Source organism: Beta vulgaris, chromosome 5 (assembly GCF_026745355.1).
Source record: "Beta vulgaris subsp. vulgaris cultivar EL10 chromosome 5, EL10.2, whole genome shotgun sequence".
NCBI classification, from domain to species: domain Eukaryota; kingdom Viridiplantae; phylum Streptophyta; class Magnoliopsida; order Caryophyllales; family Amaranthaceae; genus Beta; species Beta vulgaris.
This window is the reverse complement of record NC_079206.1, coordinates 730,564-755,632: the sequence shown is the minus strand read 5'-3', so window position 1 is coordinate 755,632 and position 25,069 is coordinate 730,564. Positions and strand designations below refer to the sequence as shown.

The window sequence follows — 25,069 nt, the reverse complement described above, 5'->3', positions numbered from 1 at the left end:
CTGTTATGCAGATCTCCTTCTCCCCTATGGGAGTTGTGAGTGTGGTTTTTTTTATACTTTTAAGTATAAGAAATTGTTCTTATTGGTTAGTTCAAGACTCAACATGAAAGTATTGGAGTCTCGGATGCGATTAACATGGTTCGATCAAGAATGCTCTTGCCAAACTATTAGATTCGCAATCTTCCTTGAGAGAGATCAGATATGGAAATAATAATGCAAACCATTAAGCAAACTTTTAAATTTTATTTATGTGAAGGCTTAGGGCATTATTTGCCTTTGCACTCGTCATTCTTCCCAAAAGTACAAAGTCTATGAAATAAAGAGGTCAAGCCAGCAGATTTCATCTGCTGATTGCAACAAAAGCTTTACATCATCCCACTTTCACGAAATACATATATCTACCATTACTTTTTGGTGCACCTTTTTTTTTTGTTGCACGGGCACCACTTCTACGTACATAGCAAAGTTTTACAAAAGCAAAAATTAGTAGTATGATTTCAATATTACAAGAGCACACAACGTAAAAATCTAGATAAGAAAAAAAAAACCCCGCAAAAATTATGTGAATCTAATACGTTGTGCCACCCTTTTTTAAGGCATGACACTAGTGACAAGCAGGACCATCATCTTCTTCCACTTCATACCCTTCCTCAGCTAGTCGTGTTTCCTTGTAAATGTACCACTTAGCAAATACCAAATACACTAGAAAATTTACCACACTCAATCCTGCTAGCAACCAATAGAAGTAGTCAAGCCTTCCTTGGTTCAAATTATCAGCTATCCATGGATGCTTGTCACCAGTAATGTTGTGCACCACTGTGACAAGGGCCGAGCTAACGAAAAACCCTAGGGAAAGTGTTGTTAAAAATAGCCCTGTACTCATAGTCTTCATTCCCTTAGGACACTCCCTTAAGAAAAAATCAAGTTGGCCTATGTATGTGAAAGCTTCCCCAGCACCCACAAAGAAAAATTGTGGTATAAGCCAAAACACACTTATTGGGACAACCTCGTAAGGGTTGTTAACCAACCCTGCATCTTTTGCAACTTTCAAACGTCTGATTTCAACAAGGGCAGCTGATACCATGGAGATTATTGAGAAAACTAGGCCAACCGCGATTCTTTGTAGCGGAGTTAGTCCCTGACGGTTATGAAGGAGTTTTGAGGCGATTGGTACAACCACACGGTCATATATTGGGACAGTAATTAGAATGCTACCCACAAAGAAAACTGTGAGTGATGCAGCAGGAATTTGGAAAGATTTTCCAATGTGACGGTCCATTGTTGTGGCTTGTGAGACTGAGAATGTACTCATCTGAGCATAAATTGTCCAAAATATTATGGTTGTAGCCCAAATTGGAAGCATCCTAATGACCAACTTCACCTCCTCTACATCAGTTGATGTTAGCAAGTACCATTTGTTCACCTTAGTAACTACTATTGGCATTTGAGGATCCTTTATTGCTGCCTTGTCCAAAAACCTGAGATACAAAAGTATAATCCTTAGCTTATTTCATACTGATAGATTGACATGGTATCGGAGCCAGCGTGATACAAAGCTTAAGCTGATGGTTGGAGTCCCAAGAATAGTTTTAATACTCTATCACATACTAACAACTAGTACCAATAAATAGATGAAACTACGTACAAATTTTGGGTGATACATCTAAAATATTATTAGATTGGAGATATAATAAGAAATGTATAGGAGTATAATTTTTTTTCACCATGAAAATTTTAATATGTTTAGAAAAGTAGCAGTAAATCTACCAAGTTAGATCCATCCTTGATGATAGATTATTGATAATATAGTCTAGGGGGTATGGTTCGAATTGCTCTATCCTCTAAAAAGGGGCCCTCTAATCATACAAAAAAAAATGAAGAATCAAAATCTTGTCCTCATTTAAGGGTGATTTGTTGCAGTCTAGAAGATATATATGATATATTGCACAATTTAATTAATGTATAAGAAACATGCATATTCGGTATGAAGCTAAGCACACCATGTGTATCTACTCTTAAGATTCCAAAAACTCCTTTCATCAACCATGTTTGTGTATGTCACAAAAGTTGTTGATTCCTTGTGTCTTTATTAGGTGTGGGCTAAAAAGTCGGTTATTGGGAGGAGGAAGGAAAAAGACAATTACATAGTCTACCCCCTCAAAAAAAGACAATTACATAGTCTACCCCTCATAAAAAGACAATTACATAGTCTTTGGCTTGACTTAATCATATGATAGAAGTACTATCCATTGAAGAATTTGATTATGGAGGAAGGATATATAGAAGGATAATAATTAGTTGTAGGCACTTAAGTTTTTAGGGTTTATAAAAATCAATAAGGAATTTCTGAATAGGTCTATATATTCGATAGGTAATCCAATCACTTGAAGTCGATATTAAGCTCATAAAACACTTTTGTTATTATTATTATCGTTATGTATTATATTATATAGGTGATGAATATTTTCGAAAGAATATCTATTATTAGTTAGATAAGTATTTTTCTTTTTGGCATATAATAAATTATAAAAAAAATAATATATATTACAGTCGATACTGAATTTCGTTTTTTTACCAACTAAATTAGTAGAAATCCGCAAAAGTATAGGATTAACTAAGATGGTGACTTCCATATTCGAAACACCTTCCCGATTACACGGCGAGGCAAGCAAATAAGTGAAGTTATGATTAATGAGTGCAATCAATCAAGGCACAATAATGTGTGAATAGTAATTCTAAGCTGGCTGACCAATGAAAGATAGCTATGCAATAATCATGGGATAGGGCCAATGTTGTCTACTATGGATGGTGCTCTTGATAAATTGTTGTATAGAGTAGTCAAACTTAGAGGCAATCTTCTAAATCAAGATGGGCCCGTAAGATTCGTGTAACACATATACTACAAGCAATTGTGGACTAATATAGATAATCAGGTGTGATCTTATAGTATATATATACACATACATCCATAAAAAAATCAGGATATTTTTTCTCAACTATCTATCAAGTAAAGTGATATTAAAAATATTATAAAGATGATTGGGATACTCATGGACTAACTGAAAGGGTATAAAGTGATTTCATAGTGATTTAAATATAGGATAAAACTGATTTGCACTGATTGGAGTTAATCAAATTCGCGATTACTAATAAAAATTAATTAATGCTACTATTGAGTAAAAAGGAGTTTATTTTACTAATTCGAAATTATTATTTTGCTAATTGAAAAGTAACTTTTCTAATTCCAAAAGATTTTGAATTACTTTCCGATCATTTTTTATGAATATTATGTTCACTGTTGTGATTAGTCCTTTAATAGTATACTAGACTATAACTATAAATGGCCACTTAATTAGTCGGAGTAACTTATACAATTCAATTGAAACATTCTTAACCATCAATCATGCACCAAATCGTGATATAGACTACAACCATCTAACTAGTATAGATAAGAAAGTATTTTCCATAAAAAGTCACATGTGCTTGCAAATTGATGTTTGATTTGAATGTTTGATCAATCAACATTAACCATGTTACGTCTTATTCAGTCTTATCTACGGGGCACAAACTAACATGCAAGGAGTTCATAATTCAAGATTAAATCATGGAGTATTTTGTGACTCATAATCGTTCCTTAATGGGTAGGTTTATTAAGTCTCATAAAATCAAATCACGATATATGTTTGATTGATTTAAGGCGACTTATAACAACAGATAACATGTTAAATGAGTTACTTACTGTTGTTAATATAAATCATTATGCAACTCTTTAGTACTATATTTTCCTATCATATGTCTGTCTTATCATATACCATTTAAATACAGACGAAACGAACTATATATTAAATTAGAGAAGAAAAGACGTTACTGACCTATATTCTTTGCTATGAGGCAATCTTTGCTTCTTATGTTTACCACCATCAGCCAAATCATCAATATTGAAAAGAAGTGATGAATCAGAGGGTAATTCCATGTGCCTTTTCCTCCAAGCAGCAACAAAAACAGCAGCAATTTGAGTCAAGGGGCTGCCTACAAGCTTCTTAAAACGGTAACGTCTTGTGCCGCATAGGAAGACCACAAGAGCCAACATGATAGCGCAAGCACATATGCCATATCCCCACTGCCTACCCATATTATCTTGGATGTACACCAAAACTGTCACGGCTGCTAGTGACCCTAAACTTATGAAGAAAAAGAACCAATTGAAGAATTTTATCATTTGGCCTTTCTCTCCTTTGTTAGTCTCATCAAATTGATCCGTCCCAAATCCGGAAACGCTAGCCTTAACGCCGCCTGTGCCTAGCGCCGTTAGGTACAATGCTAGGTAGAGCACCCCTAGCTGCGTGTCCGAGGCCGGAGTACACGAGCCAAACTCAGGCTTGCATGCCGGTGGTCGGAGACTTGGGATTATGGTTGATATAGTCAATACTGTCACACCCTAATAAAAACAAAGAGTAACATAAATCAATTTGTATGTACTAGTACTATACTATAAACTTTTATATGTCGACAAATTAAATCATCAATCGGTCCTTTAACTTTATCTGTTAAAATAATTGACCCTCCATACTTAATTAGCAATCAATCCTAGTAAAATATTCCTCGTGCAAAGACACTTGACGTATTCTTTATTTTCTTCCGTTATGGTAACTTTGAATTTAATGATGCCAGATTGATAGGAACTTCACCAGCATGCACCCAATAATTATTCCTTGTTAATATACTCCTAGTTCTTAATCATATTATACTTTGTAGTATTTTCATTGGTCTATATGTACATCTATGCTTTTAATTTATTCATAGTCATTAAATATTCCAATACAGTGGGAATGTGGGCCTAATCTCTTTTCCTAAGGCTAGAAGAAAAATATTACGAGATGTAGTAAATATTTTTGAAATTTAATCCTTGACATGATGCAATCTTAATAGTGACTAGGATAATTTCTTTCGGGAACTAATTTAATGACTATGTCTACTTTTATATTAAAATTAGACCGTTTCTTTTAATAATTTTTGTCAGTTGTTATGATGGTGCAATGGCACTTGCACCCCTTTTTCTTGCCCTCATGATAACTTTACGCCATATTGGTGGGAACCTTATAATATAGTCATGGATCCAATGATTTTCTAATTACCCATCATACATACATAGCCCTTAAAAATATAATTAACTAGATCTAGCATATATACATCCCTTGTGAAATTAACTTTGTATTTGTACTTATTAGCGCATTAGTAGTTCAGGGTGATGTAGATTGTAGAAATAACTAGGTTTTAATACAAGGGTTGTGTTCCTAATCCAATAAAATGTTGTCATAGTGCACTTAATCTTGACTAGTTTAATTTGTTAAGAAGACTAGTAGTAGTAGTTTGGTGAAACAAAGAAAATTATACGTAGAATAAATTGCAGTGTTAGAAACGTGTGAGCAATAGCTTGATCGAATGAAAGTTGTTCCATTTACTTATAAAAAAACTAGGTAATATAATAATTCGTATAAAATGTGTTTTAATCAATCAAAAAAACTCTATACTTGTTTATTTTGCCAAACACTTCTATGAATATGTAATTAACTCTTAATAATTTATATCGAGTTATCAAATAGGTGAAATAATATTGTTATCAAATCGATAATTTATTATTCTTATATTAAGGTAATTATTATTATTAATATTATTAAAAAGAAAGAGTTGGCTTACCAATGCTTGCACCGTGGCGAAGATAGCAATGGTTAGATACCTGTCCAATACAAAGAGAAGAAGCTATTCATTAATCATTAGTCATCACATCAATGTCATGGGAAATGAAATAAGTAAAACCTAAGTTTGCCCCGTGCATTATTATTCATAAATTACATACGAAAGTTTTTCGAATACGAATTTAATTTAAGCTTATTTGATTGTATTTTGTTTTTTTTTAATATATTATAGATGTCGTTTGACTGTATATTAATGAAATTTCTCCTTAAAAAAATAAGAATTTTAATAAAATAAATGTTCATTATCCAATAATTTTTCGTTAATTAATTGATAAACTAGAACTACTCCGATTATCAATTTTTGACAAAGAAAAGGTAGGTGGGACTTGGGAGATAAAGCAAAATTAATTAAAGACTAACCGTCCAAGGAAGGTGTCAGCAATAAAACCGCCAAGAAGGCAGAGCATGAAAGAAGTGCCCATAAAATTAGTCACGGTATTAGCAGAAGCAGCATTACCCAAATGCATGACTCCTGTTAAATAGGTCACCAAATTAACAGCTATTCCAAGTGTTGTTAATCTTTCACATGCCTCACCTCCTGCAAAAAATCACCATTTAATCAGAACATTTTTTCACTTCCTTGTATAGATTATTAGATTTTTCCAACATTTAAGTTAGATAGTATACTTCTAAACCTGTAACGGTTATAATATACTTCCTCCGTCTTTTATATTTGAACATTTCCGTATCTTTAAAAGTTTTTACACTAGTAGTAACATGTTAACCATGTAATATATCTTAATCATCTTAAGATCGTTTCAGATCCCCAATACTTAAATATAAGTATGGACACTTCAAATCTTCGTTCTGTGACAAAATTACGAAGAATTTCATAAATTAGTTGATTTTGACACGTAAAATCACACTCGTTTCCAACATGAGTACCAGAGTCCTAGTAACTTAGATTCGTAGCAACTCTTCATATACCAATCTTGATCATATAAAATCCTTGAAAAAACTGCCGAAAATCTTGTATGAGACGATCTCAACAACCCAAAAATCTCACTATATACGTGATGCTAACACTATTTAAACAAAGTGTTTAAATTTCTAACAAGGTCCAACAAAAACAATAACTAAGAATTGAACGTTTGTTAAAATAATGAGGTTAAATGAGGAGAGAGAAAAAAAAAGACCTAAGATCATGGCAGCACTTTTCCAGCCACCAGTCTTGGATCTATCAGCAGGACGACCTTTGTAATCCCATGCATCAAAAACACTTTCTTTACCCATTTCCATATCCATATTAGAACAGTTATTAATTTCAGGTTGAGCCATATTTTCTCTCTATATATATGTTTTTTGTTTACTTCCCCTGTTTTTTGGAAGAGATAGTAACAAGATTAAGAGAAAGAAAGAGAGAGAAAGAGTATGTTTGATGTTTTAAGCATGAAGAGTGGCAGAAGAAATGGGGTTATATATATAGGTGGACTACTAAGGGTGTTGAGGTGGGTTGGGCACTTGCTATCCACGTCTGTGATTGCATAACCGTTGGATAATGTTTTTATGCATCGTTACATGAACATGACCATATAATATAAATCATATATAATTTTTACTTCTTTATTAAAGTTAGTTCTTTTAGAATTGTTTTCATAATGTTTTTCTTTTTAACTTTGATTAACTGACTCCTAATGATCTTAATGGAGATTAACTGACACCTGTCCTCTTTTGATACCTGGAAGGCTGGAATAAATAACTACTTTGGAAAATTTCAATCATCTGATCAATTATATGCTGTTGTATTAGGATCATCTCTCTAATTTTATTTTATCTCAATTAAAAAATATATAGATGTTAAAATTTCAATTATTAATGCATGTGTTTTTTCAGATGAGGATGCACTTCAACCTACAAAATTGACGATTTGCGCCGGATGCGAGACGCTCATTTGAATCGGATATGGGTCCGACGGCAAAGTTCTCGAGGCAGATCAGGATACAGGATCTGCGTCAACGACACGACGCGGTTGATAAGCTATCTGCGTCGGACCCTGCCTAACATGCGACGTAAATGGTCTATCATCTGCGTTGCACATTGATCAACATGTGATGCAGATGGAGACAACAACCCAGCAAGCCAGACTCATTTGCGTCGCACGTTAGTCAACGTTTGACGCAAATTAACTTTTTTTTTTTATTTTGAAAGAGTCCATTTGCGTCGGACTTTGTCTTACATCCGATGCAAAATGGGTATTTTTTGTTAAAATTAAATAAATTCACGTATACATGAATAACGACAAAAATGGAATACAAAATTTGAATCTACACAAAATTAATGCTAAAATACAAGAATTGAAATGAAATGGAAAGGATTTGGATAAGGAGGGGAAATAAATAAAAATAGTGATTGTCATTTTTAATAGTTGTTTGGTATATTAGTGGAATAGAAACAATTTAGAGAGGTTTATGATTGAGTAAGGAAACGTAATTATTTCCACTAGCTTGATAAGGGTAACATATGAGGGATCATGTCCTTGTTTGACACTAGCGTTTTAGTTAGCGGTTGGACAAGATCAAAACGCTATTTAAGAAAATTATGAGTGTTTGATAAAGTATTGGTTGCAGTTGCGAGTAGCGGTTGGAGTAGATTATAGATAAGTTGCAAAATGTTACTAAAAGTACGTTTGAGATTTATAGGTAGCGGTCTAGCAAATAGATACTATATAATAACATAAGGTAGAATTGTTCACCAATGTTTTTAATTTCTTATTCTTTATGCAGTTTAGTAATTGCTTTATTCTCTGGCAATTCATTGTTTTTTCTTTACAATAGCAGACATATAATTTAAATATTAATTTTAAATATAAGATTTAACTAATATTTCACAATATTTTTTACTCATTCCACAAGAATTTTAGTTAAAATAGATAATATAAACTTATTTAGGATTTAATATTATCATAAATTTATACATTATTTTGAGCAATCCTTTTGTGTAAGTTCTTTGAAAAAATAAATATTGGATTTAACTAAAGAAACGAACATATCAAATTGTTGTAGTTCATTTCATATTTGAATAAATGTCATTTATTGTCTTATATACAATTTGAACGGCTACTTTTGACAAACACGTCTAATTAAACAACTACTTTAATCGCTAATCGCCAACAACTACTAATAAATAGCTAGCAGCTACACCCAACTGCTATAGCTAATACAACAACTAACAGCTACTAGAACCGCTGGTTTTGCCAAAAATGTATATTTTCATTCGAAAACGGTATTTATTACTTAGCACGAACAATTAGAAAGAAAACACTTATTTGGGAACGTTTCATACATCACATTTTCTCATACCAAATACCTTTTTAAAATAATATTAGAAAGAACTAAGAATTCGTATACTTCTAATGGCGCAGGAATCTGGATAGCTCATGTACAGTATCTTCTGGTAGTTCTAGCGCAATTAGGTCGGCAATTCTTTTGATTTGGTACAATGATGAGCTTATTTAATAGGAAAACTACTGTTTATGTTCCTAAGAGTCGTCTATCTATTGATATTCAATGTATAGATGATAATTTTGGTCTCACTGATTAGTTCTTTCATTGTCAAATTGTGTTTTAAAGGCAAATAATTTAGGAGTGCTATAATGTCATTACAATAATCATTATAGTTATTATTACAGCCATAATGAATTAATACAGGTAAGTTTACTCATATTCATTAACACAAAAGACTAGCCTTCAAAAGAAGCGTAGCCTACGAGTCCAAAAAAAAAAAAAAAAAAGAAGGGTAGCCTAACCTTCTCTTTGAAGCTTATAGCTATTTTTTTTAAAAAAATAATATAGGACAAAATTAACCTTTTTAAGATGTATTAAAACCTCTCACTTTTTTTTTTTTTTTTTGAGGGAGATTAATACCTCTCACCTACTTTATCATTAAAAATCATTTAATTGAAAAATAAAACAATAGGTTAAATTAATCATTCACTTCTTTTCTCCATAAGTTTCACTTATATTTCACAAATAAGCTTAAAATATGTCACTTTTACCTTATTTGAGGTTTGGCGTATTTGTTTATCTCTCCTATTACACCGGTTCTTTTTTTTCCTATCTATTTCTTTCCTTTTTGTTGATATTTGTGAAAGAAAATTCAAATAGTTTGAGACATTGGCAACAAAATAAATTAAAGATAAAATATATAAATAAACATTAGAGAAATTGTACAATAATAGAGTACACATAATCTAAATTAAGATTTTGTATTACTTTGCAAGTGAGTCATTGATGTTCAGGTCGTTTCCATCACATGTCGAGTTAATTAATTTCATCGAGTCAACACCCCAATATGGGTCATCCAACTTTTGTTGATTTTTATAACAACAAATTAAATTCACATCAAGTCAACACCTCATAATCGATCATCCAACTTTTTTTGATTTTTATAACTACAAATTTCCGACAATGTATTAACTTTGATTTTTTTTACAACGAGAAATCGTACATTAATTAAAAGAGAAAGTACAACCTAATGCTAATACAACCAAACCTAAACCACACAAACAAACCTAAAGAAGCTTTATGAGCTCGTACATTTCATTTTAAAAAAATAAGTAAAACCGATAACAAGTCGCTTAGGAAGGGGGGTAAGATATTGCGTGTCAGTGCTTGTAATTGTGGATTCAAACATCGGACGACTGGTGGAACTGGTAGATGAAACGAATGACATTTACGATGCGGACGATGAACAACCAACGTCGAGCGTCACGCCTCACCACATGAGCAATCCCAACAACCTGCTATTGCTTGGGATTTTAGGCTCATGCATGATCTTTTGAATAGTCACGTTCCATTGTGACTCATTACTCTCGCTCGAGAGTATTTCAGGGTTTTCCCATGAGGTAGGAGAAACGCAGATGAGTAAGCGTACTGAAAACCTCCAGATACAACTGGGGTGCCGCCTTCAAATTTGAAGTTGTCAAGGCAAGGACTATTAAGGGCAATGCCAAGCTAGATTGAGACCAAACAAAATGAACTCTCGAACACACCTTCGGTTGCAAAATCGGAAAACATACGTCACAACCATGAAAAGTTTTCAACGCCTCTTCCATGCTCACAAACATCGTGAAGCACCTTGTCCCTCAACTCATATTCCCAAAAAACTAAATATTCAACTGTTACAACCTTGAACCACCATCTGGATCAGACCTAACTGACAAACAATTGTAGATGGCCACAACCAACTACAAACAACATTTTTAGCAATTCGAAAAAAACAACACTCAATTATTTGGAGATTTAACAAGCATTTTAAGAAATATAGCAAGCAGACTAATAGCAAACCTAATTGGTTGGAGAGTCCAATAACCAAGGGGGAAGGGAAGCCCCACACTAACGCGGGGGGGGGGGGGGGGGAACCCGACATTGATTGTAAATAGAGGATCGGGGAAGAGAAGCCTAAAACCCAAAACTTAAAGCACCAAAAACGTGAAGGACAACACTACTGGACGAAACATCACGACGGTACCTTGTGGTGGCGATGCAACTACGGGAGTGGGGAGGGTGCTACGACAGAAAAACAGGGGAAGGAAGCTGCGACAAAAAAACAAGGGAGGGGGAGGTAAAGGAGAGACCCACTAAACACGGAAAGGGAGGGGGAGCCAACGACCAGGGCCTGGAGAAACCTTCGGCGATGAGATTGCAGCCACCATCAATAACCGGAAAGAGGGGGAGGGGAGACGGGGTGGGGAAAAGATCCATACCCCCCTTAATTTTTGTTTCCCTTGAAAGAGCCATAATATTCTACCCATATCATTTCTCTTTTTCCTGACAAGTGATGTATTGTCAATATTTCAGTAATAGTGTACATTGGGATCGGAGGTACTAAAGTGTATTTATTGGAACTAACTAAAAAAGATAAACACCTCATCTCAAAATTGAGACACCATGATACTATCATTGTCCAAAATCGATAGATATCTAAAACAGGCGTGATGAGTTATATAGTAGGTATTGAATCCAGGGTTAACGTCTCCGCGCCAGTAGATGGAGTGGGTGGCGCAGCGCACAAGAAATTGTAAACTATCTCTTCCCTAACATATTCACCACATTATAAATAACATTCCTCTAAATATATTAGGGTAATACTATGTTCTCCACAATTATTAGACAACAATATATGAAGTTAACTAACTTTCAAGTATTAACCAAAGTACCAAACTATTCTAACACTATGAGTATAGCCTCCCACTCGGCCACTAGTAAATTTGCAACGAAAATAATAAATAGTGACTTCAGCTTTAGTAGGCAATATTGCCAACATAGATGTTTTAGAGGGAATTACGTATAATAGTGTACGTCATATTTTACTATAGTTGCTGTATTGGTTTACTGCCTATAAATAGAAGTAGTTGTTGGCCGCCGTATGGAATGTTAATAGAAATGTTCGTCCAGTTGTTACTTGTTACTTACGCTGCCACACTCTCCCACACAGCTAGCCTGTCTTCAACAATCGACACTTTGCAGCAATACACCGCTTATGACTTATCTGTGTTCTCTGTTATTCTTAAAATTCTATAGGTAAAAATGCACCGCTAACAGTTTATAATGTGTGTTTATACTGAGCTAAGGCTTGGTGACGACAAGCCCATGCATCTTTCATAATAAAAACAAAAGTTCTTTAACAAATTGATCCTCCTCTTTTCATTAATGAGCCAATATATAGGCTGCCTATATGTATCATGTATGTGACAGAAGACACAATATCATGATAAAGATGGAAATGGATGGGAATATATACGACAAAAGAGTAATTAGAGCTAGAACGCACTAATGTTTTTCTCATGTACAAACATAATATAATTCGGCTCCTTTAAAATTTTAGTGAAACTCTAAGAGGTAGAGTTGTATCCGAGTCATATATTTTAAAATTAAGGGCTTATATTGATGGAAGGGAAAGATTTAGAAGTGGAATTTGATGAGATAAAATAGGGGATTTTTAGAATGAGAATATATGAGTCATTGATTCTTTATTCAATGGTTGATATTGCTCAATCTCTACCTTATAGAGTTATTTTACAATTCTAGAGGATCCAAATTGAAGCCTCAACCTTGTCATTTTGTTTTCAGATTTTCCTTAAAACGTAACTATGAAACTAGATATAGTATTATATCAACATTCTATTGATAGTGTTCAAAATAAACATGCTGATGATTGTTAGTATAAATAAGTTTATGTTCATTATACTAATATGGTTCTTAATATCGAAAACCAAAAAGGGAAGATTTGTAATGATACCGAACTGAGTTCAAACTAATGAAAAGTACGTTTTAAAATGCTTACTTCAGCGATCCTATACATAAATATTAGTTGCATTAAGAATCTAGCATAATGTTCTTTTTTTTAATTATAGTTAAATTATTAGAAAACAGAATTATTAGAATACAAAGTAAGTGAGATTATGGATACGGTTATTGAAACAACTAATGGTGTTAAAGCAATACAAGTATCATACATACATACATATATATAGAAGTAAGTTCATATGAGAATGCATACTTACATGAGAAATGAGAATGATATTTATGCGCTATAACTCTTATGAATAAGTGATGTAACTCTACTGAAAAAATGATGTAACTCCAAAAAAAAGTATATTAGAAACAAAAATTCAAAATTCAAATTTTTTGTTTTGGCTCTAAATTTTTTTAGGTGGGTATATACCTTGAATTATCTGAGGTCGAGAATTAACCAAGCATAGGGATTTTGGTTTATGTTGCATTGTTTAGTACTTCCTCCGTTTCTTTTTAATCTACACACTTTCTTTTTTAGTCCGTTTCTTTTTAATCTACACACTGTTGCTTTTTCTATATTTGATAACATATCACATCTACTTTCTCCTCTTTTTCCACCCATGTCATTCACTTTTTAATATTTTAACCCACTCTTTTGTTTCTCTTTTTCACTTTTCAGTTTCTCTCTCCACCTTTTCAGTTTCTCTCTCATACTTTTGTATTTCCTCCTTGGTTCTCCCCCAAAGTGAAGTGAGTAGATTAATATGAAACAGAGGGAGTATATATCAATCATGTTTTATTTTCGGATTTAGGCTCGTTAGTTTAGGTTAATTAAAAGGGAACTATATATAACTTATAATTAACTTTTGTCTCTAAATTCTATAATTTATATCTCTTTTAAAAATAACAAAATCTTTTCACCTCTAATTATGAATGTATAGCTAACACATTATTAGTGAACTACGTTAATTTTGTTTCAGTTGTTGTAACACCCCAGAATTTTAAAGCAGAAACTAAAGAAATAAGTCAGTGTTTACTTTCTTGTATTGCTGTAATAATAAGTTGTTACACTATGTAACAGAAACTCAACTACTATAAGTAGTCTTTATGGGTTTCTTTCTCTGTAATGAAGAACTCTCTCTCATTCTGTTAATAACAAATTTTCCCTCCCTTTCTTCTCTCTATTCTCTCTCTACATATCCATACATGGATTCATACCTATGTTAATTCACATGGTATCAGAGTGAAAATTACGTGGTGTTACAATTGTACTTTTCTTCTTTGTTATTTTATTGTTTCTGCTATATATAACAAAAAGAAATAAATCATTTTATGACTTTGATAAGTCACACTATTATGTTGCCAATTTCTTTAGAATGAATAATTTTTTTGAGATTGTAAATTTGTAAGTGGTCCAAATTATTGCTCACTAACAGGTGCTCTCGCAAATTTGACAAATTAATCAATATATTAATAATATACCATGTTCCCACTTGATCCAAAGAATTTAATCTCTATAGAGTATATAATCCATTTCCGATTCCAATGTCTCTTGGCCTTTGCTGGCATTGTCGCCTAGTTTGTTGTTCTCCTCTGTTGGTATAGTCTTTGTGCTCACTGCCAATGGGGAACATTACAACTTCCAAAAGTTAAGTAGGGAGTAGTAGGCAGTATTTCTCCCATGTATCATGTATCAAAAAAGGTGCTTTCACCGACTAGTCGCTTACTAAACGTGATCTATGAAACTTTCACTGTGACCATTTTTGTCTTCGTCAAAAAATAAATTGTATGCACTCATCATATAGTTTCTTTTTTGACATTATATTTGCTCGATGCAAACAATCAACTAATATGAAAATACCCATTAACACACCAAAGACAACACCCATTAACATCAACTAGAAGCTAACAAGATACTTTAATCTGTTTCACACTCCAAGCTATATTAGGACTACACTGAGACCAGTGTGACTATTCTAGTTTATTGTGTTGTCTAACATAGTTAGTCTGTCTATTCACCTTATTTTATCTTATTTTATCCTATTTTATTTTATCTAGACTTATATTATCTTATTTGATTTGAGATTATCTTATCTTATCAGAACTTATTCTATTTTTTTCTAAAACAAGTTAAAATAAGTTGAACTAAACATACCCCAAGTCATAGGAATTTGTATGAATTCCAACATTACTAGTCAAATGGAGAAGATAGTCCGCATGATTAGCTTGGTGGTGTTAAGTAGGATGGGGATGGCTAATAATAGCAGTGATCATGACTAGTGATGGTCTAGTAAGGAGGCAGTTTTAATTCTATAGTTTAAGTAAGGAACAGGTGATCGTTTCAAAAGGCAACTACTAAATTTGAGGTTGCTCATAATTGAATTGTATTAATAAATAAAAACACCTTAAACGTAGGTGCTAATGTGCTATTGTGTCCATTTCTCCAAAAAATTTGTGATGGTTAACATATTATAACGGTCCATCAAAAATTGTTATAACCAGACACCAGTCGACTTTTTGTTGTTGTTGAACAAAGCAGCTTTCTTACGTTATCATATTAAAAATATTTTTATAATATTTCAGATACACATCCATACAATAACTAGGGGGAGTTGGGAAAATCCTAGTTACATTCAAAGTACAATTTGCCTTACTACAATATTTCGCCATCACATCGACCGTGTCATTGAGCATCTTGCCACAATAAACAATCCTCGCTCCCGGAATCTGCTTCCGTAACTTTTTGTAATGGTACTATATTTGTTAGTATTATTTTCAAGACAGCCTAGGAGAGCAACCATGTGGGAATATATGGCTAAAAATTAACCATATCATATGTTTCTCTAAATTGAGAATAGATAACTAATGTGAAAGGAAAAGAGATTTTCTAGGAGAGGAAAATGGTTGTGTGATGGCAAAATGCAAAATGAAAGGAGTATATTTTGCAAACAACATGTTACGTTGTTTCTTTAGTTTAATAGTTTTAGCCGTTCGTTGTTTAGCATTAATTGATTATATAATGCTTAGGTTGTAATGTAGAATTTAATTTTATTATTCACATCGAAATGCAAATTAATATTTATCTCACAAATTCCCCTCTTAATTTGCAATGTTCAACATAGTCTTGAATTTTTTGTGTTCAACCAGAACTTTACAATCTGTAGAATATATATCGTGACATTCGTATACTTATGACAAATTACAAATAGCAATGGATAACCCGAGAGAAATGGCCATAATTTCCGACATGATAGGGTCTAAAGCGAAGGATAACCAATCGACTTTAACATCAGATATTATACTCTTACATTTCATTTGTCACATACATGTTGAATAGTTTGATTAATTATATTCATGTTGAAACATTCTTCTGATTATGTTTATAGCTGTAAGAATTTAGCTACAGTTTGAAGAATTAATGTATGGGACTCAATATAGAAATATTATGGAACCTGATCTACAAAGTCAACTAGCTAGCTAGTTAAGTCGAATTTTACGATTAACGATTAAGTTTTAAGATATTGTCTTATACGGATTAGAATTTAGCGAGCTAGTATATAATACAGATGTATTACAAAGTTGGTGCAAAAATCATCTACAACATCATATCATGATATGGCATGTGACAACAAAATAAAATATCAAAAGGAAAAACCACCGGAAACTTCATTAATATTAGTTAGATTATTCACTTGTAGCACAACAACAAACAAATACTACATCAAAATTCTCTCGTGAATAAAGTTTTGTCAAAGGGAAGGTTTACATATTCGGATTGGCTTTCAGTCAAAATATACTACTTAAAGTTTTTTTCCCCTCAAATCTCTAAAACAATATATAATTCATCTGTTCACAATGCATGTAACTAGGATCGTGTTGAAGATTTTGGGGCCCCGGTTCTAACATGAATATTGGACCCCTAAATATATATATAGAAAATAAAGATGGAAGGTTACATTTCTAAAGATGGAAAGTTGAAAATCTAAAGATAAATCATTGACAAATTTATTAAGGGTGGAAAACAAGGTTGATTTCCTGAAATATAAAGTAAAATTTTCAAAATAATATATTTTAGGGCCTTTATAATTTTGAGGGCCCTGTGCTGTTGGGCTCCTTGCACACCCTCATCTACCCCTCTGCATGTAACATTTACTTTTTCACATACTCCAACATGTGTCTTTAGACATTAATATATAAGATTACGTATAAGTAAAAAAAAAATACAAAAAACTGATATTTGAAATCCTTACATACAGACGAATATAACAATATCTCACTTGAGTATATTTTTTCATGTATATAATGATGAGAGAAATATTATCAAAGTTGGTTGATTAATACGGTTAAAACGAGAGATATTACACGTAGTGTGAAACGGAAGTAGTACATGCTACTAAAATTAATTAACACCAAATATTCCATTTGCAAGGTCTTGATTAGCAACAAGGAATATGTCCAATTGCATCAGGTTGTCATTAACCAAAAAAAAATTAGTAATTATGTTGCTTGGTTTCCTCAATAATTATCAGATCATCAGAGTGCGTATGTTAGTATATAGTTGTTTTTTGATACGTATCCATGTATATATTTAGCATATAATCTCTACTATCTAGATATTTTTGCACGTGACCAAGAAACTTTAATGCTAAACTCCGAAAAGTAACCTGAGCTCTGACTTTTATTTTGATTCCGCTCATAATTTGATGAGATTGTAGCATTATTCAACAAGTAGTAGTATTATACAGTAGAGTAATAGCAACTTCGAAGCAACTTGAAAGAATTTATCCATTAGATTTGGGGAACGAAGTGCCGTTGCTTCTCTAGGTAGATATCTATTATTGGATAATATGGAATCTCTGACCATTTTTTTTACGATAGGGTTGTAAATTTGATTTTACAACATCTTCCCTAAATAATTTTACCATTTTAAACTCATTCACAGTGGCGGAGCCACGTGGTAACAAGGGGTAGCACGTGCTACTCCTGTTTTTTCAAAAAAAAAAAAAAAAAAAAATCAGAAAAAAAACCCTAAACAAACAGCGCAGCTTTCCTCACTCTCTCACCTCTCAAACAAACTCAGAAGTGAGCACTCGTCGCCTCCTCTCCGTTCGTCGCCTTTTCTCTGTCGTCGGCGGTCGTCGGCGCTTCTTTTCAGTCGTCGGCGGTCGTTGTCGCTTCTTCTTAGTCGTCGGTCTTCACCTCCTCTCAGTCGCCGGCTTTTCGCCTCCAGTGTTCGCCTCGTCGCCGTCGGTCGTCCTTTCATTTGATTCTCAGAGAAAATCCGAAAATGGTGAGTTATTCTAATTTCGTGAATGAATCCTTAATTTTCTTAGGATTCAACCGTTTAGGCCTTTAGAATTAGGGTTAACTTTCTTTCTCTTTCCTCTAATCCTCTCTAATGGGCCATAGCAGTTTGATTGTTTGAAAGTTGAATAAACCAGTCGAGTGCTCTGACTCGGAGCCTCCGACAGTCCGAGTCCGAGCCCGGAGCCTCCCACAGTCCGACTTCGTCACTCCGATTTGAAATTTGAAGTTGTTTAGGTAACTATTGAAATTTGAAGTTTCTTTAATTTGCTTAACTATTGTTGATTTTCAATTGTTGGAATTTTGAATGTTGGGCTGAATTTTGATTGTTAGTTGTGAATTGTGATTGTTGTGAAGTATGATTCTTAGTTGGGTTGAAATTTTGATTTGTTAGTTGAGTTTTGATTGATTGTTGTCATGTTTGAATTTGTTGAGTTGAAGAATAAGTAAGATTGTTATTGAATATTCGAATTTGTGGAATTTGAGAGTGATATTTTACATGTTGAATTTGTGGAAATTTGGTAGTAATATCTCATATGTTGTTAAAATTGAGATTTGTTTTGTGATATAGAAGTTGATGTGATTGTAAATCGGTTCCAAAATTTGAGAACCCGACGTGAACAATTGTAATTTTTTTCATTATTGATTTCAAGGTTGTATTTGGATTTTGTAACATTTTGAATTGAGTAAATACGATTTTTTTTTTTTTTGAGTTTCTAGTAATGTAAAGTTGCGCTACGCCTAGTTTAGAATCCTGGATCCGCCCCTGCTCATTCATTTACACCTTATTAAATAATGCATACAACGGTTGTACCTAGATATTTTAATTAAGCTTAGAGCACACACCCTAGGAGGGATTTCTCACAGCAAAAAAGACAACAAAACAATGATCATTGTTGTACAAAGCTAACATTACTAATTATTATCACTAAATATGAAGAATAGCCGGGAACAACTAAAGCAATGCAAATGCAAAGATTTTTGGCGCAAAAGCTCCTTAATTTCACCCTATTTGTATTATCCTCAATAACTAACAACACAAAAGCACACATTTGATAACTGTAATTATCGATCTCACGAGGCTTAGACTTGGGATACGAATATGAGCAGCTAGTATAGCATCGCATTTTATTGAGAAAACTACAAACCTAGATAATTCTACATACTGGAGCAATCACGAATATTAAAATATATTACGAGGAATAATATTAGGAAGATAATAATTGTGAAACAAGGTATGTTAATTATACTTGACTTGCACTTTAATTACTATCAACTAATAAGAGGAAATTAAGATCCAAGGAAATTCGTGAATTAATCTCCTTGACTACATGGAAATTCAGTTTCTCAACTACCTGCCCAAGCAACAAATTGCTTGCTCGATCGAGCTGAATACCAAAAGTCAACCAAATTATATAGAACCCTAGTTTTTGATGATGATAAACTGACAAAGATACAAATTGTTGAGTAAATGGAATTTGCAAGGTATCACTATATTGTTGAACAAAGAGAATACTAAGTCTAAGGAAGAAATCAAGTTTGATTTTGAAGACTAAGTGAAGATACTCAATGATCTGGTATTGTAGTTGCATTGGAGAAAAAGAAACAAGCAAGAAGTTTATCGTTTAGTTCTTGTGTAAGGAACGAGTAAGTTTTGGTAAGGAACAATGGCATTGTAAAAGAGAATGTATGTATGTTCCTTTCGTTAATCTAAGTCAAAGGAACTAAGTAGCAGTCAAAAGAGAATATTTGTCAGTCTGTTGCTATATAAGTCGTGTATCACCCCATAGAAAGGTTTTTGGTGAAAAATATGATTGGGCCCGAAGGAGCTCTAAAATGGTCAAAATTGAAGGTTATAAGTCACGCTTTTAGACTTCCATGGGACCCGTCAACTGAATGTCGTAGGATTTCTCGAGGGGACATGCGATGGTATATTTAGGACTCCCACTGCTTTGAACAGACATAAGAACATTTTTTACGACCGTTTCAGGATCATTCCGTGGCTGCACGACAAAAGAATAAATGGGTCGTTTGGTGGCATTTTAGGGCAATTCATATGCTGTGAAGCACCATGGATGCATTATAAGTCGTTTCGCACCCCATAGGAAGGTTTTGGGAGAAAAATATGACCGGGCCCAGATGAGCCCTAAAACGGTCAAAATTGAAGGCTATAAGTCACGTTTTTAGATGTCCATGCGGCCCGTGCACCGAATATCGTGGGATGCCTCGAGAGGACATTGGATGGTATATTAAGGACTTCCATGACTTTAAACGGACATAAGAACGACTTTTAAGACCGTTTCGAGGCCATTTTGTGGCTGCACCACAAAATCATAAACGGTTGGTTTGATGGCATTCTGGGGTAATTCAGATGGTGCAAAGCACCTGGGATGCATTATAAGTCGTGCCGTACTCCATAGAAAGGTTTTCGGCGAAAAAAATGACCAGGCCCAGCGGAGCCTTAAAAGCGTCAAAATTGAAGGCTATAAGTCACGCTTTTAGATGTCCACGGGATCCGTGCACCGAATGTCTTGGGATGGCTCGAGGGTACATGGGATGGTATATTAAGAACTCCCACTGCTTTGAACGGACATAAGAACAACTTTTACGATTGTTTCAGGGCCATTTCGTGTCTGCACCACAAAATCATAAATAGGTCGTTTGATAGCATTATGGGGCAGTTCAGATGATGCGAAGCACCCGTGATGCATAATAAGTCGTGTCGCACCCCATGGAAGGTTTTTGGCGAAAAATATAATCGGGACTAGAGGAGCCCTAAAACGGTCAAAATTGAAGAATATAAGCCACACTTTTAGACATCCACGAGACCCGTGCACCTAATGTCGTAGGATGCCTCGAGGGAACAGAGATGATATATTAAGGACTCCCACGACTTTGAACCGGCATCAGAATAGCTTTTACGACCGTTTCGGGGCATTCCGTGGCTGCGCGATAACATAATAAATGTGGCATTTGGTTGCATTATAGGGCAATTCCAATAGTGCGAAGCACCCGGGATACATTATAAGTCGTGTCGTACCGCATATGAAGGTTTTGGGTGAAAATATTACCAGGCCCAGAGGAGCCCTAAAATGGTCAAAATTAAAGGCTATAAGTCACGCTTTAGACTTTCTCGGGACCCGTGCACCGAATGTCGTGGGATGCCTCGAGAGGACATTGGATGGTATATTAAAGAACTCTATGACTTTGAACGGGTATAAGAACAACTTTTACGATCGTTTCGGGGCCATTGTGTGGCTGCACCAGAAAATCATAAATGGGTGGTTTGATGGCACTCTGGGCAATTCAGATGGTGCAAAGCACCCGGGATGCATCATAAGTCGTGCCACACCCCATAGGAAGGTTTTCAGCGAAAAATATGACCGGACCCAAAGGAGCTTAAAACAGTCAAAATTGAAGGCTATAAGTCACGCTTTAAGACCCGTGCACTGAATGTCGTGGGATGGCATGAGGGGATATGGGATGGTATCTTAAGGACTCGCACAGCTTTGAACGGGCATCAGAATAGCTTTTACGACCATTTCGGGTCATTCCGTGGCTGCACCACAAGTCGTTTGGTTGCATTCTAGGGTAACTCCGATAGTACGAAGCACCCAGGATGCATTATAAGTCGTGTCGTGCCGCATAGGAAGGTTTTGGGTGAAAAATATGAGCGGGTCCGGAGGAGCCTTAAAACGGTTAAAATTGAAGGCTATAAGTGATGCTTTTAGACGTCCCTAGGACCCGTGCACCGAATGCCGTGGGATGCCTGGTTATATGGAGTCTGTTGAGTTTATGAAGGATAAATTTTGGGAAAGATTCAGTTAATGATTTTACTTGTTTAAAATTTGATTTTAAGGAAAATCTTTTAAGGAAAAGATTTTATGTTATTCGAAAATAAAATCCTTTTTTTTTAAAAAAAATTAAAAAATATTATTCGATAAAAAGGATTTGAATTTGGTTTTATGAATTAAAATAGTTTTTAAAAGAAAATCGAATTTAAGAAAATGTTGAAGTAATTGCTAGGTTTTAGATGCATTACTACACATTCTAATTGAACATGGTGTTTGTGGAGTTAACAGAACATGTTCCTTAAGTTAAGAAACTTCATGGGAAAATGGTTAAACCACTAATACATGTTTAATCCATGTTTCACATAATGAATGTTATAAATATACAAGGCTAATTAAGTTTCAATTTGTGTCTAACTAAGTAATTAAAAGAGTCTAACTAATTAAAGTGTGAGTACCAACATTCCTTTATAAGTCATATGTTCATTTGCCTTGTTACTCTATTCCACTAAGTTTGATGATCATTGTAATTTCGGTTTTGGGGTAAGGGAATTTTAAGTGAATTCCTATATAAGAGAATACTTTGAGTGAAACAAGTTAAAGTGAGATAACTTTGAGTGAAGTTGAGAGGAATAACTATTCAAGAAACAATTGTTCATGAACTTGAGTTTGGGAACTCAAGTTGTGGCCTTGAGTAAAATTAGTGAAAGAGTTGAGTTTGGCCTAATTAATGAAATAGTTGAGTTTAAAATCCCTAGTCTTCGATGTTGTTTTTTCTTGTTGAGCCCAAGAAGTTTTTTCGCATAAATTTTTTTTGTGTTCCTTTAGCTTGTTTTCTTGTTTGAGTTTTATAATTCTACAAAAAGTACGTTTATTTCTAGACATACAATTCACCCTCTCTTATAGTGTTTATATTGAAATAACAAAATCGTACAAGAGTTACCTCCCTAGGCCTTCTAGTTGCTTGCTTGTGCGCCTCTTTGGAGCATCTATGCCTCGAACTCTGTAATTTTTGATATATTCCTAGTCAATACCATATGGGGCTTAGCTTAGCTTGCCAAACTTAACTGTAAATTTCATCAAAAATGAATATGTTCCTTGATTATAATAAACTCGTCAAAGTAACCATAAACTTGTAAAAAGTGGTTTCCTTTCGGAAAAAGATGCTACCTTATTAATATTTGTTTTGCAGGTAGTAAGTCACGTAAGACTAATTGGGAAAGACAACCCCAGTGTTAAGACTATCAAAGTACATCAAAATGATCACACAATATATTGATGTAAATTTTTCTTTTCATTGTTAGTAGTTGTAGCTATCAGTAATTCAGTGATAAGTATGTTTTTGTGATCATCCGCCAGATTTTTCTAAAGCTTTTCTATCCTTTCTTGATTTGTTTTACCTTCGATTAACTTCAAGAAACTACGAAGAAATGGTTCAATTTGAGTCATTTTCAAAACTGTGAAAAGCAAGTTGCCAACAAATCAGTTATTTCATTTGCTGCTGCTCCTAGCTCTTTTACACCACAAGTCCATAATAAGCAAAGTGATATTCTAACTAAATTCGTGACATCTTGTGGAACTTTAAATCTTTTTCACACAGGTTTTTAGAGAAGCAAAAGCTTTTTAGAGTACTAGCTAGTGGCTGGGAAGTGAAGGTTTTCACATGCAAGAAATCCTCAGCAATGAAATCAGGGCACGAGCTAACTAGTAGCTACCATGGTATGACAGAAATATCTAGCCAGATACTCACTTTGCGCTTTTTTTTTTTCTCATTACGATTTTATACCATTTTCTAAGATATTGAAAAAGTAAAGAGCGAAACAAGTAGGGGTGTTTATCAGTTGATGAGATTATCACTCTGTAAGGGCGGATCTAGGAGATGGCCTACCCGGACTCGGCCCACCCCATGATCTAAAATAATTATAAGTAACCTATCTGGGATAGTAATGCAATTAGGTATGATGGAGCAGGTGGTTTTCAAAGAAATTAATCAATAAGTTCGGCCCACCCTATATAGAAATCCTAGATCCGCTAGTTAATCATTTTGAAGCGATATTTTAGTGTGGTAATCGAAAGTTTTGACTGAACTGTAACTGTAACCCTTTAAATCGATCCCGCTGAAGCAATTGACCAATTTTCCTCCGTTAATTTTTAATAGTAATTCGAAATTTAATATAATAGTATTCCTTAGCTCATAAACAATACTTTTTAGGTTTTCTACTTTTCGGTGTACTCATATAAATTGATATTATATATATTTTTTCTTCTTTTCTACGTAATGTTTATTTATGCCTCTTCGTCATGCTTCCTGTTGATCCCACGCTTGAGAATTGAGATAGTCTAAATTTTGACTAAATGAACTAAGAATTTTTCCGATCTTATTCTCAGCCCAACGATAAGTTTGTTTAACTAGTATTTTGCAATAAATAAGAAAATAACAAAACTAATAAATACTAAAGAAAAAACACAAAATTGAATAGATTAAAATATTTTGGTTTTTCAATTATCCTTTTTATAGTATCATGACCATAATTGTCACGTTTAATAGTTATTTTTATAGATACGGTTACCAAACCAATCACACCAAATTTTTGCAGTATAATTACCACCCATTTAGACCAGTTTTTCAAAATAGTTTTTTCTATTACGATTACTTATGAACACCCTTAAAGAAAGAGTGAATGGGCGGAGACTTTAACCTGTATAGAAGTCGTTGTCATATAATGAGATCAAACAAAAATATTAAGACATTTCGAAAAGAAATGGGACAATAGAAAAAGAAAGGTTAGTTTGTTGTGGGAAGTTGAAGGAACGAGCACGAGCGAAAACATACTTACTAGTTACTTCATTTCATAGTAATTGCAATGTTTCTTTCATGATTAGTGCGCAAGGAAAAACTGCATGGTGATGTGATAATTTTGGTAATACGCCTCGATAGATAGTTTATAGATATCAATCAACTTTTATAATTTCTATTGAAGAT

The 25,069-nt window shown here is 33.8% G+C and overlaps 1 protein-coding gene across 1 annotated transcript; it reads right to left on the bottom strand.

Moving 5' to 3' along the window:
* Window positions 1-223: 223 nt before the first annotated feature.
* On the bottom strand, window positions 224-7,157 carry LOC104892040 (protein NRT1/ PTR FAMILY 6.3). Its single transcript, XM_010677852.4, has 5 exons — window positions 6,893-7,157; window positions 6,117-6,294; window positions 5,698-5,737; window positions 3,873-4,438; window positions 224-1,478 (listed from the first exon to the last, which is right to left on the bottom strand). Exons 1-5 carry the CDS (start codon window positions 7,032-7,034, stop codon window positions 605-607), a joined length of 1,800 nt encoding a protein of 599 aa, XP_010676154.2. The 5' UTR covers window positions 7,035-7,157; the 3' UTR covers window positions 224-604.
* Window positions 7,158-25,069: the final 17,912 nt, after the last annotated feature.

Bases quoted from the DNA above. Each gene is read 5' to 3' on its own strand.
- LOC104892040 (XM_010677852.4), bottom strand. From the start codon at position 7,034: ATGGCTCAACCTGAAATTAATAACTGTTCTAATATGGATATGGAAATG. The intron at 6,295-6,892 runs GTCTTTTTTTTT...GATTTTTTGCAG, and splicing joins AAGTGCTGCCATGATCTTAG to GAGGTGAGGCATGTGAAAGA. The intron at 4,439-5,697 runs GTAAGCCAACTC...TGTTTTTATTAG, and splicing joins TCGCCACGGTGCAAGCATTG to GGTGTGACAGTATTGACTAT.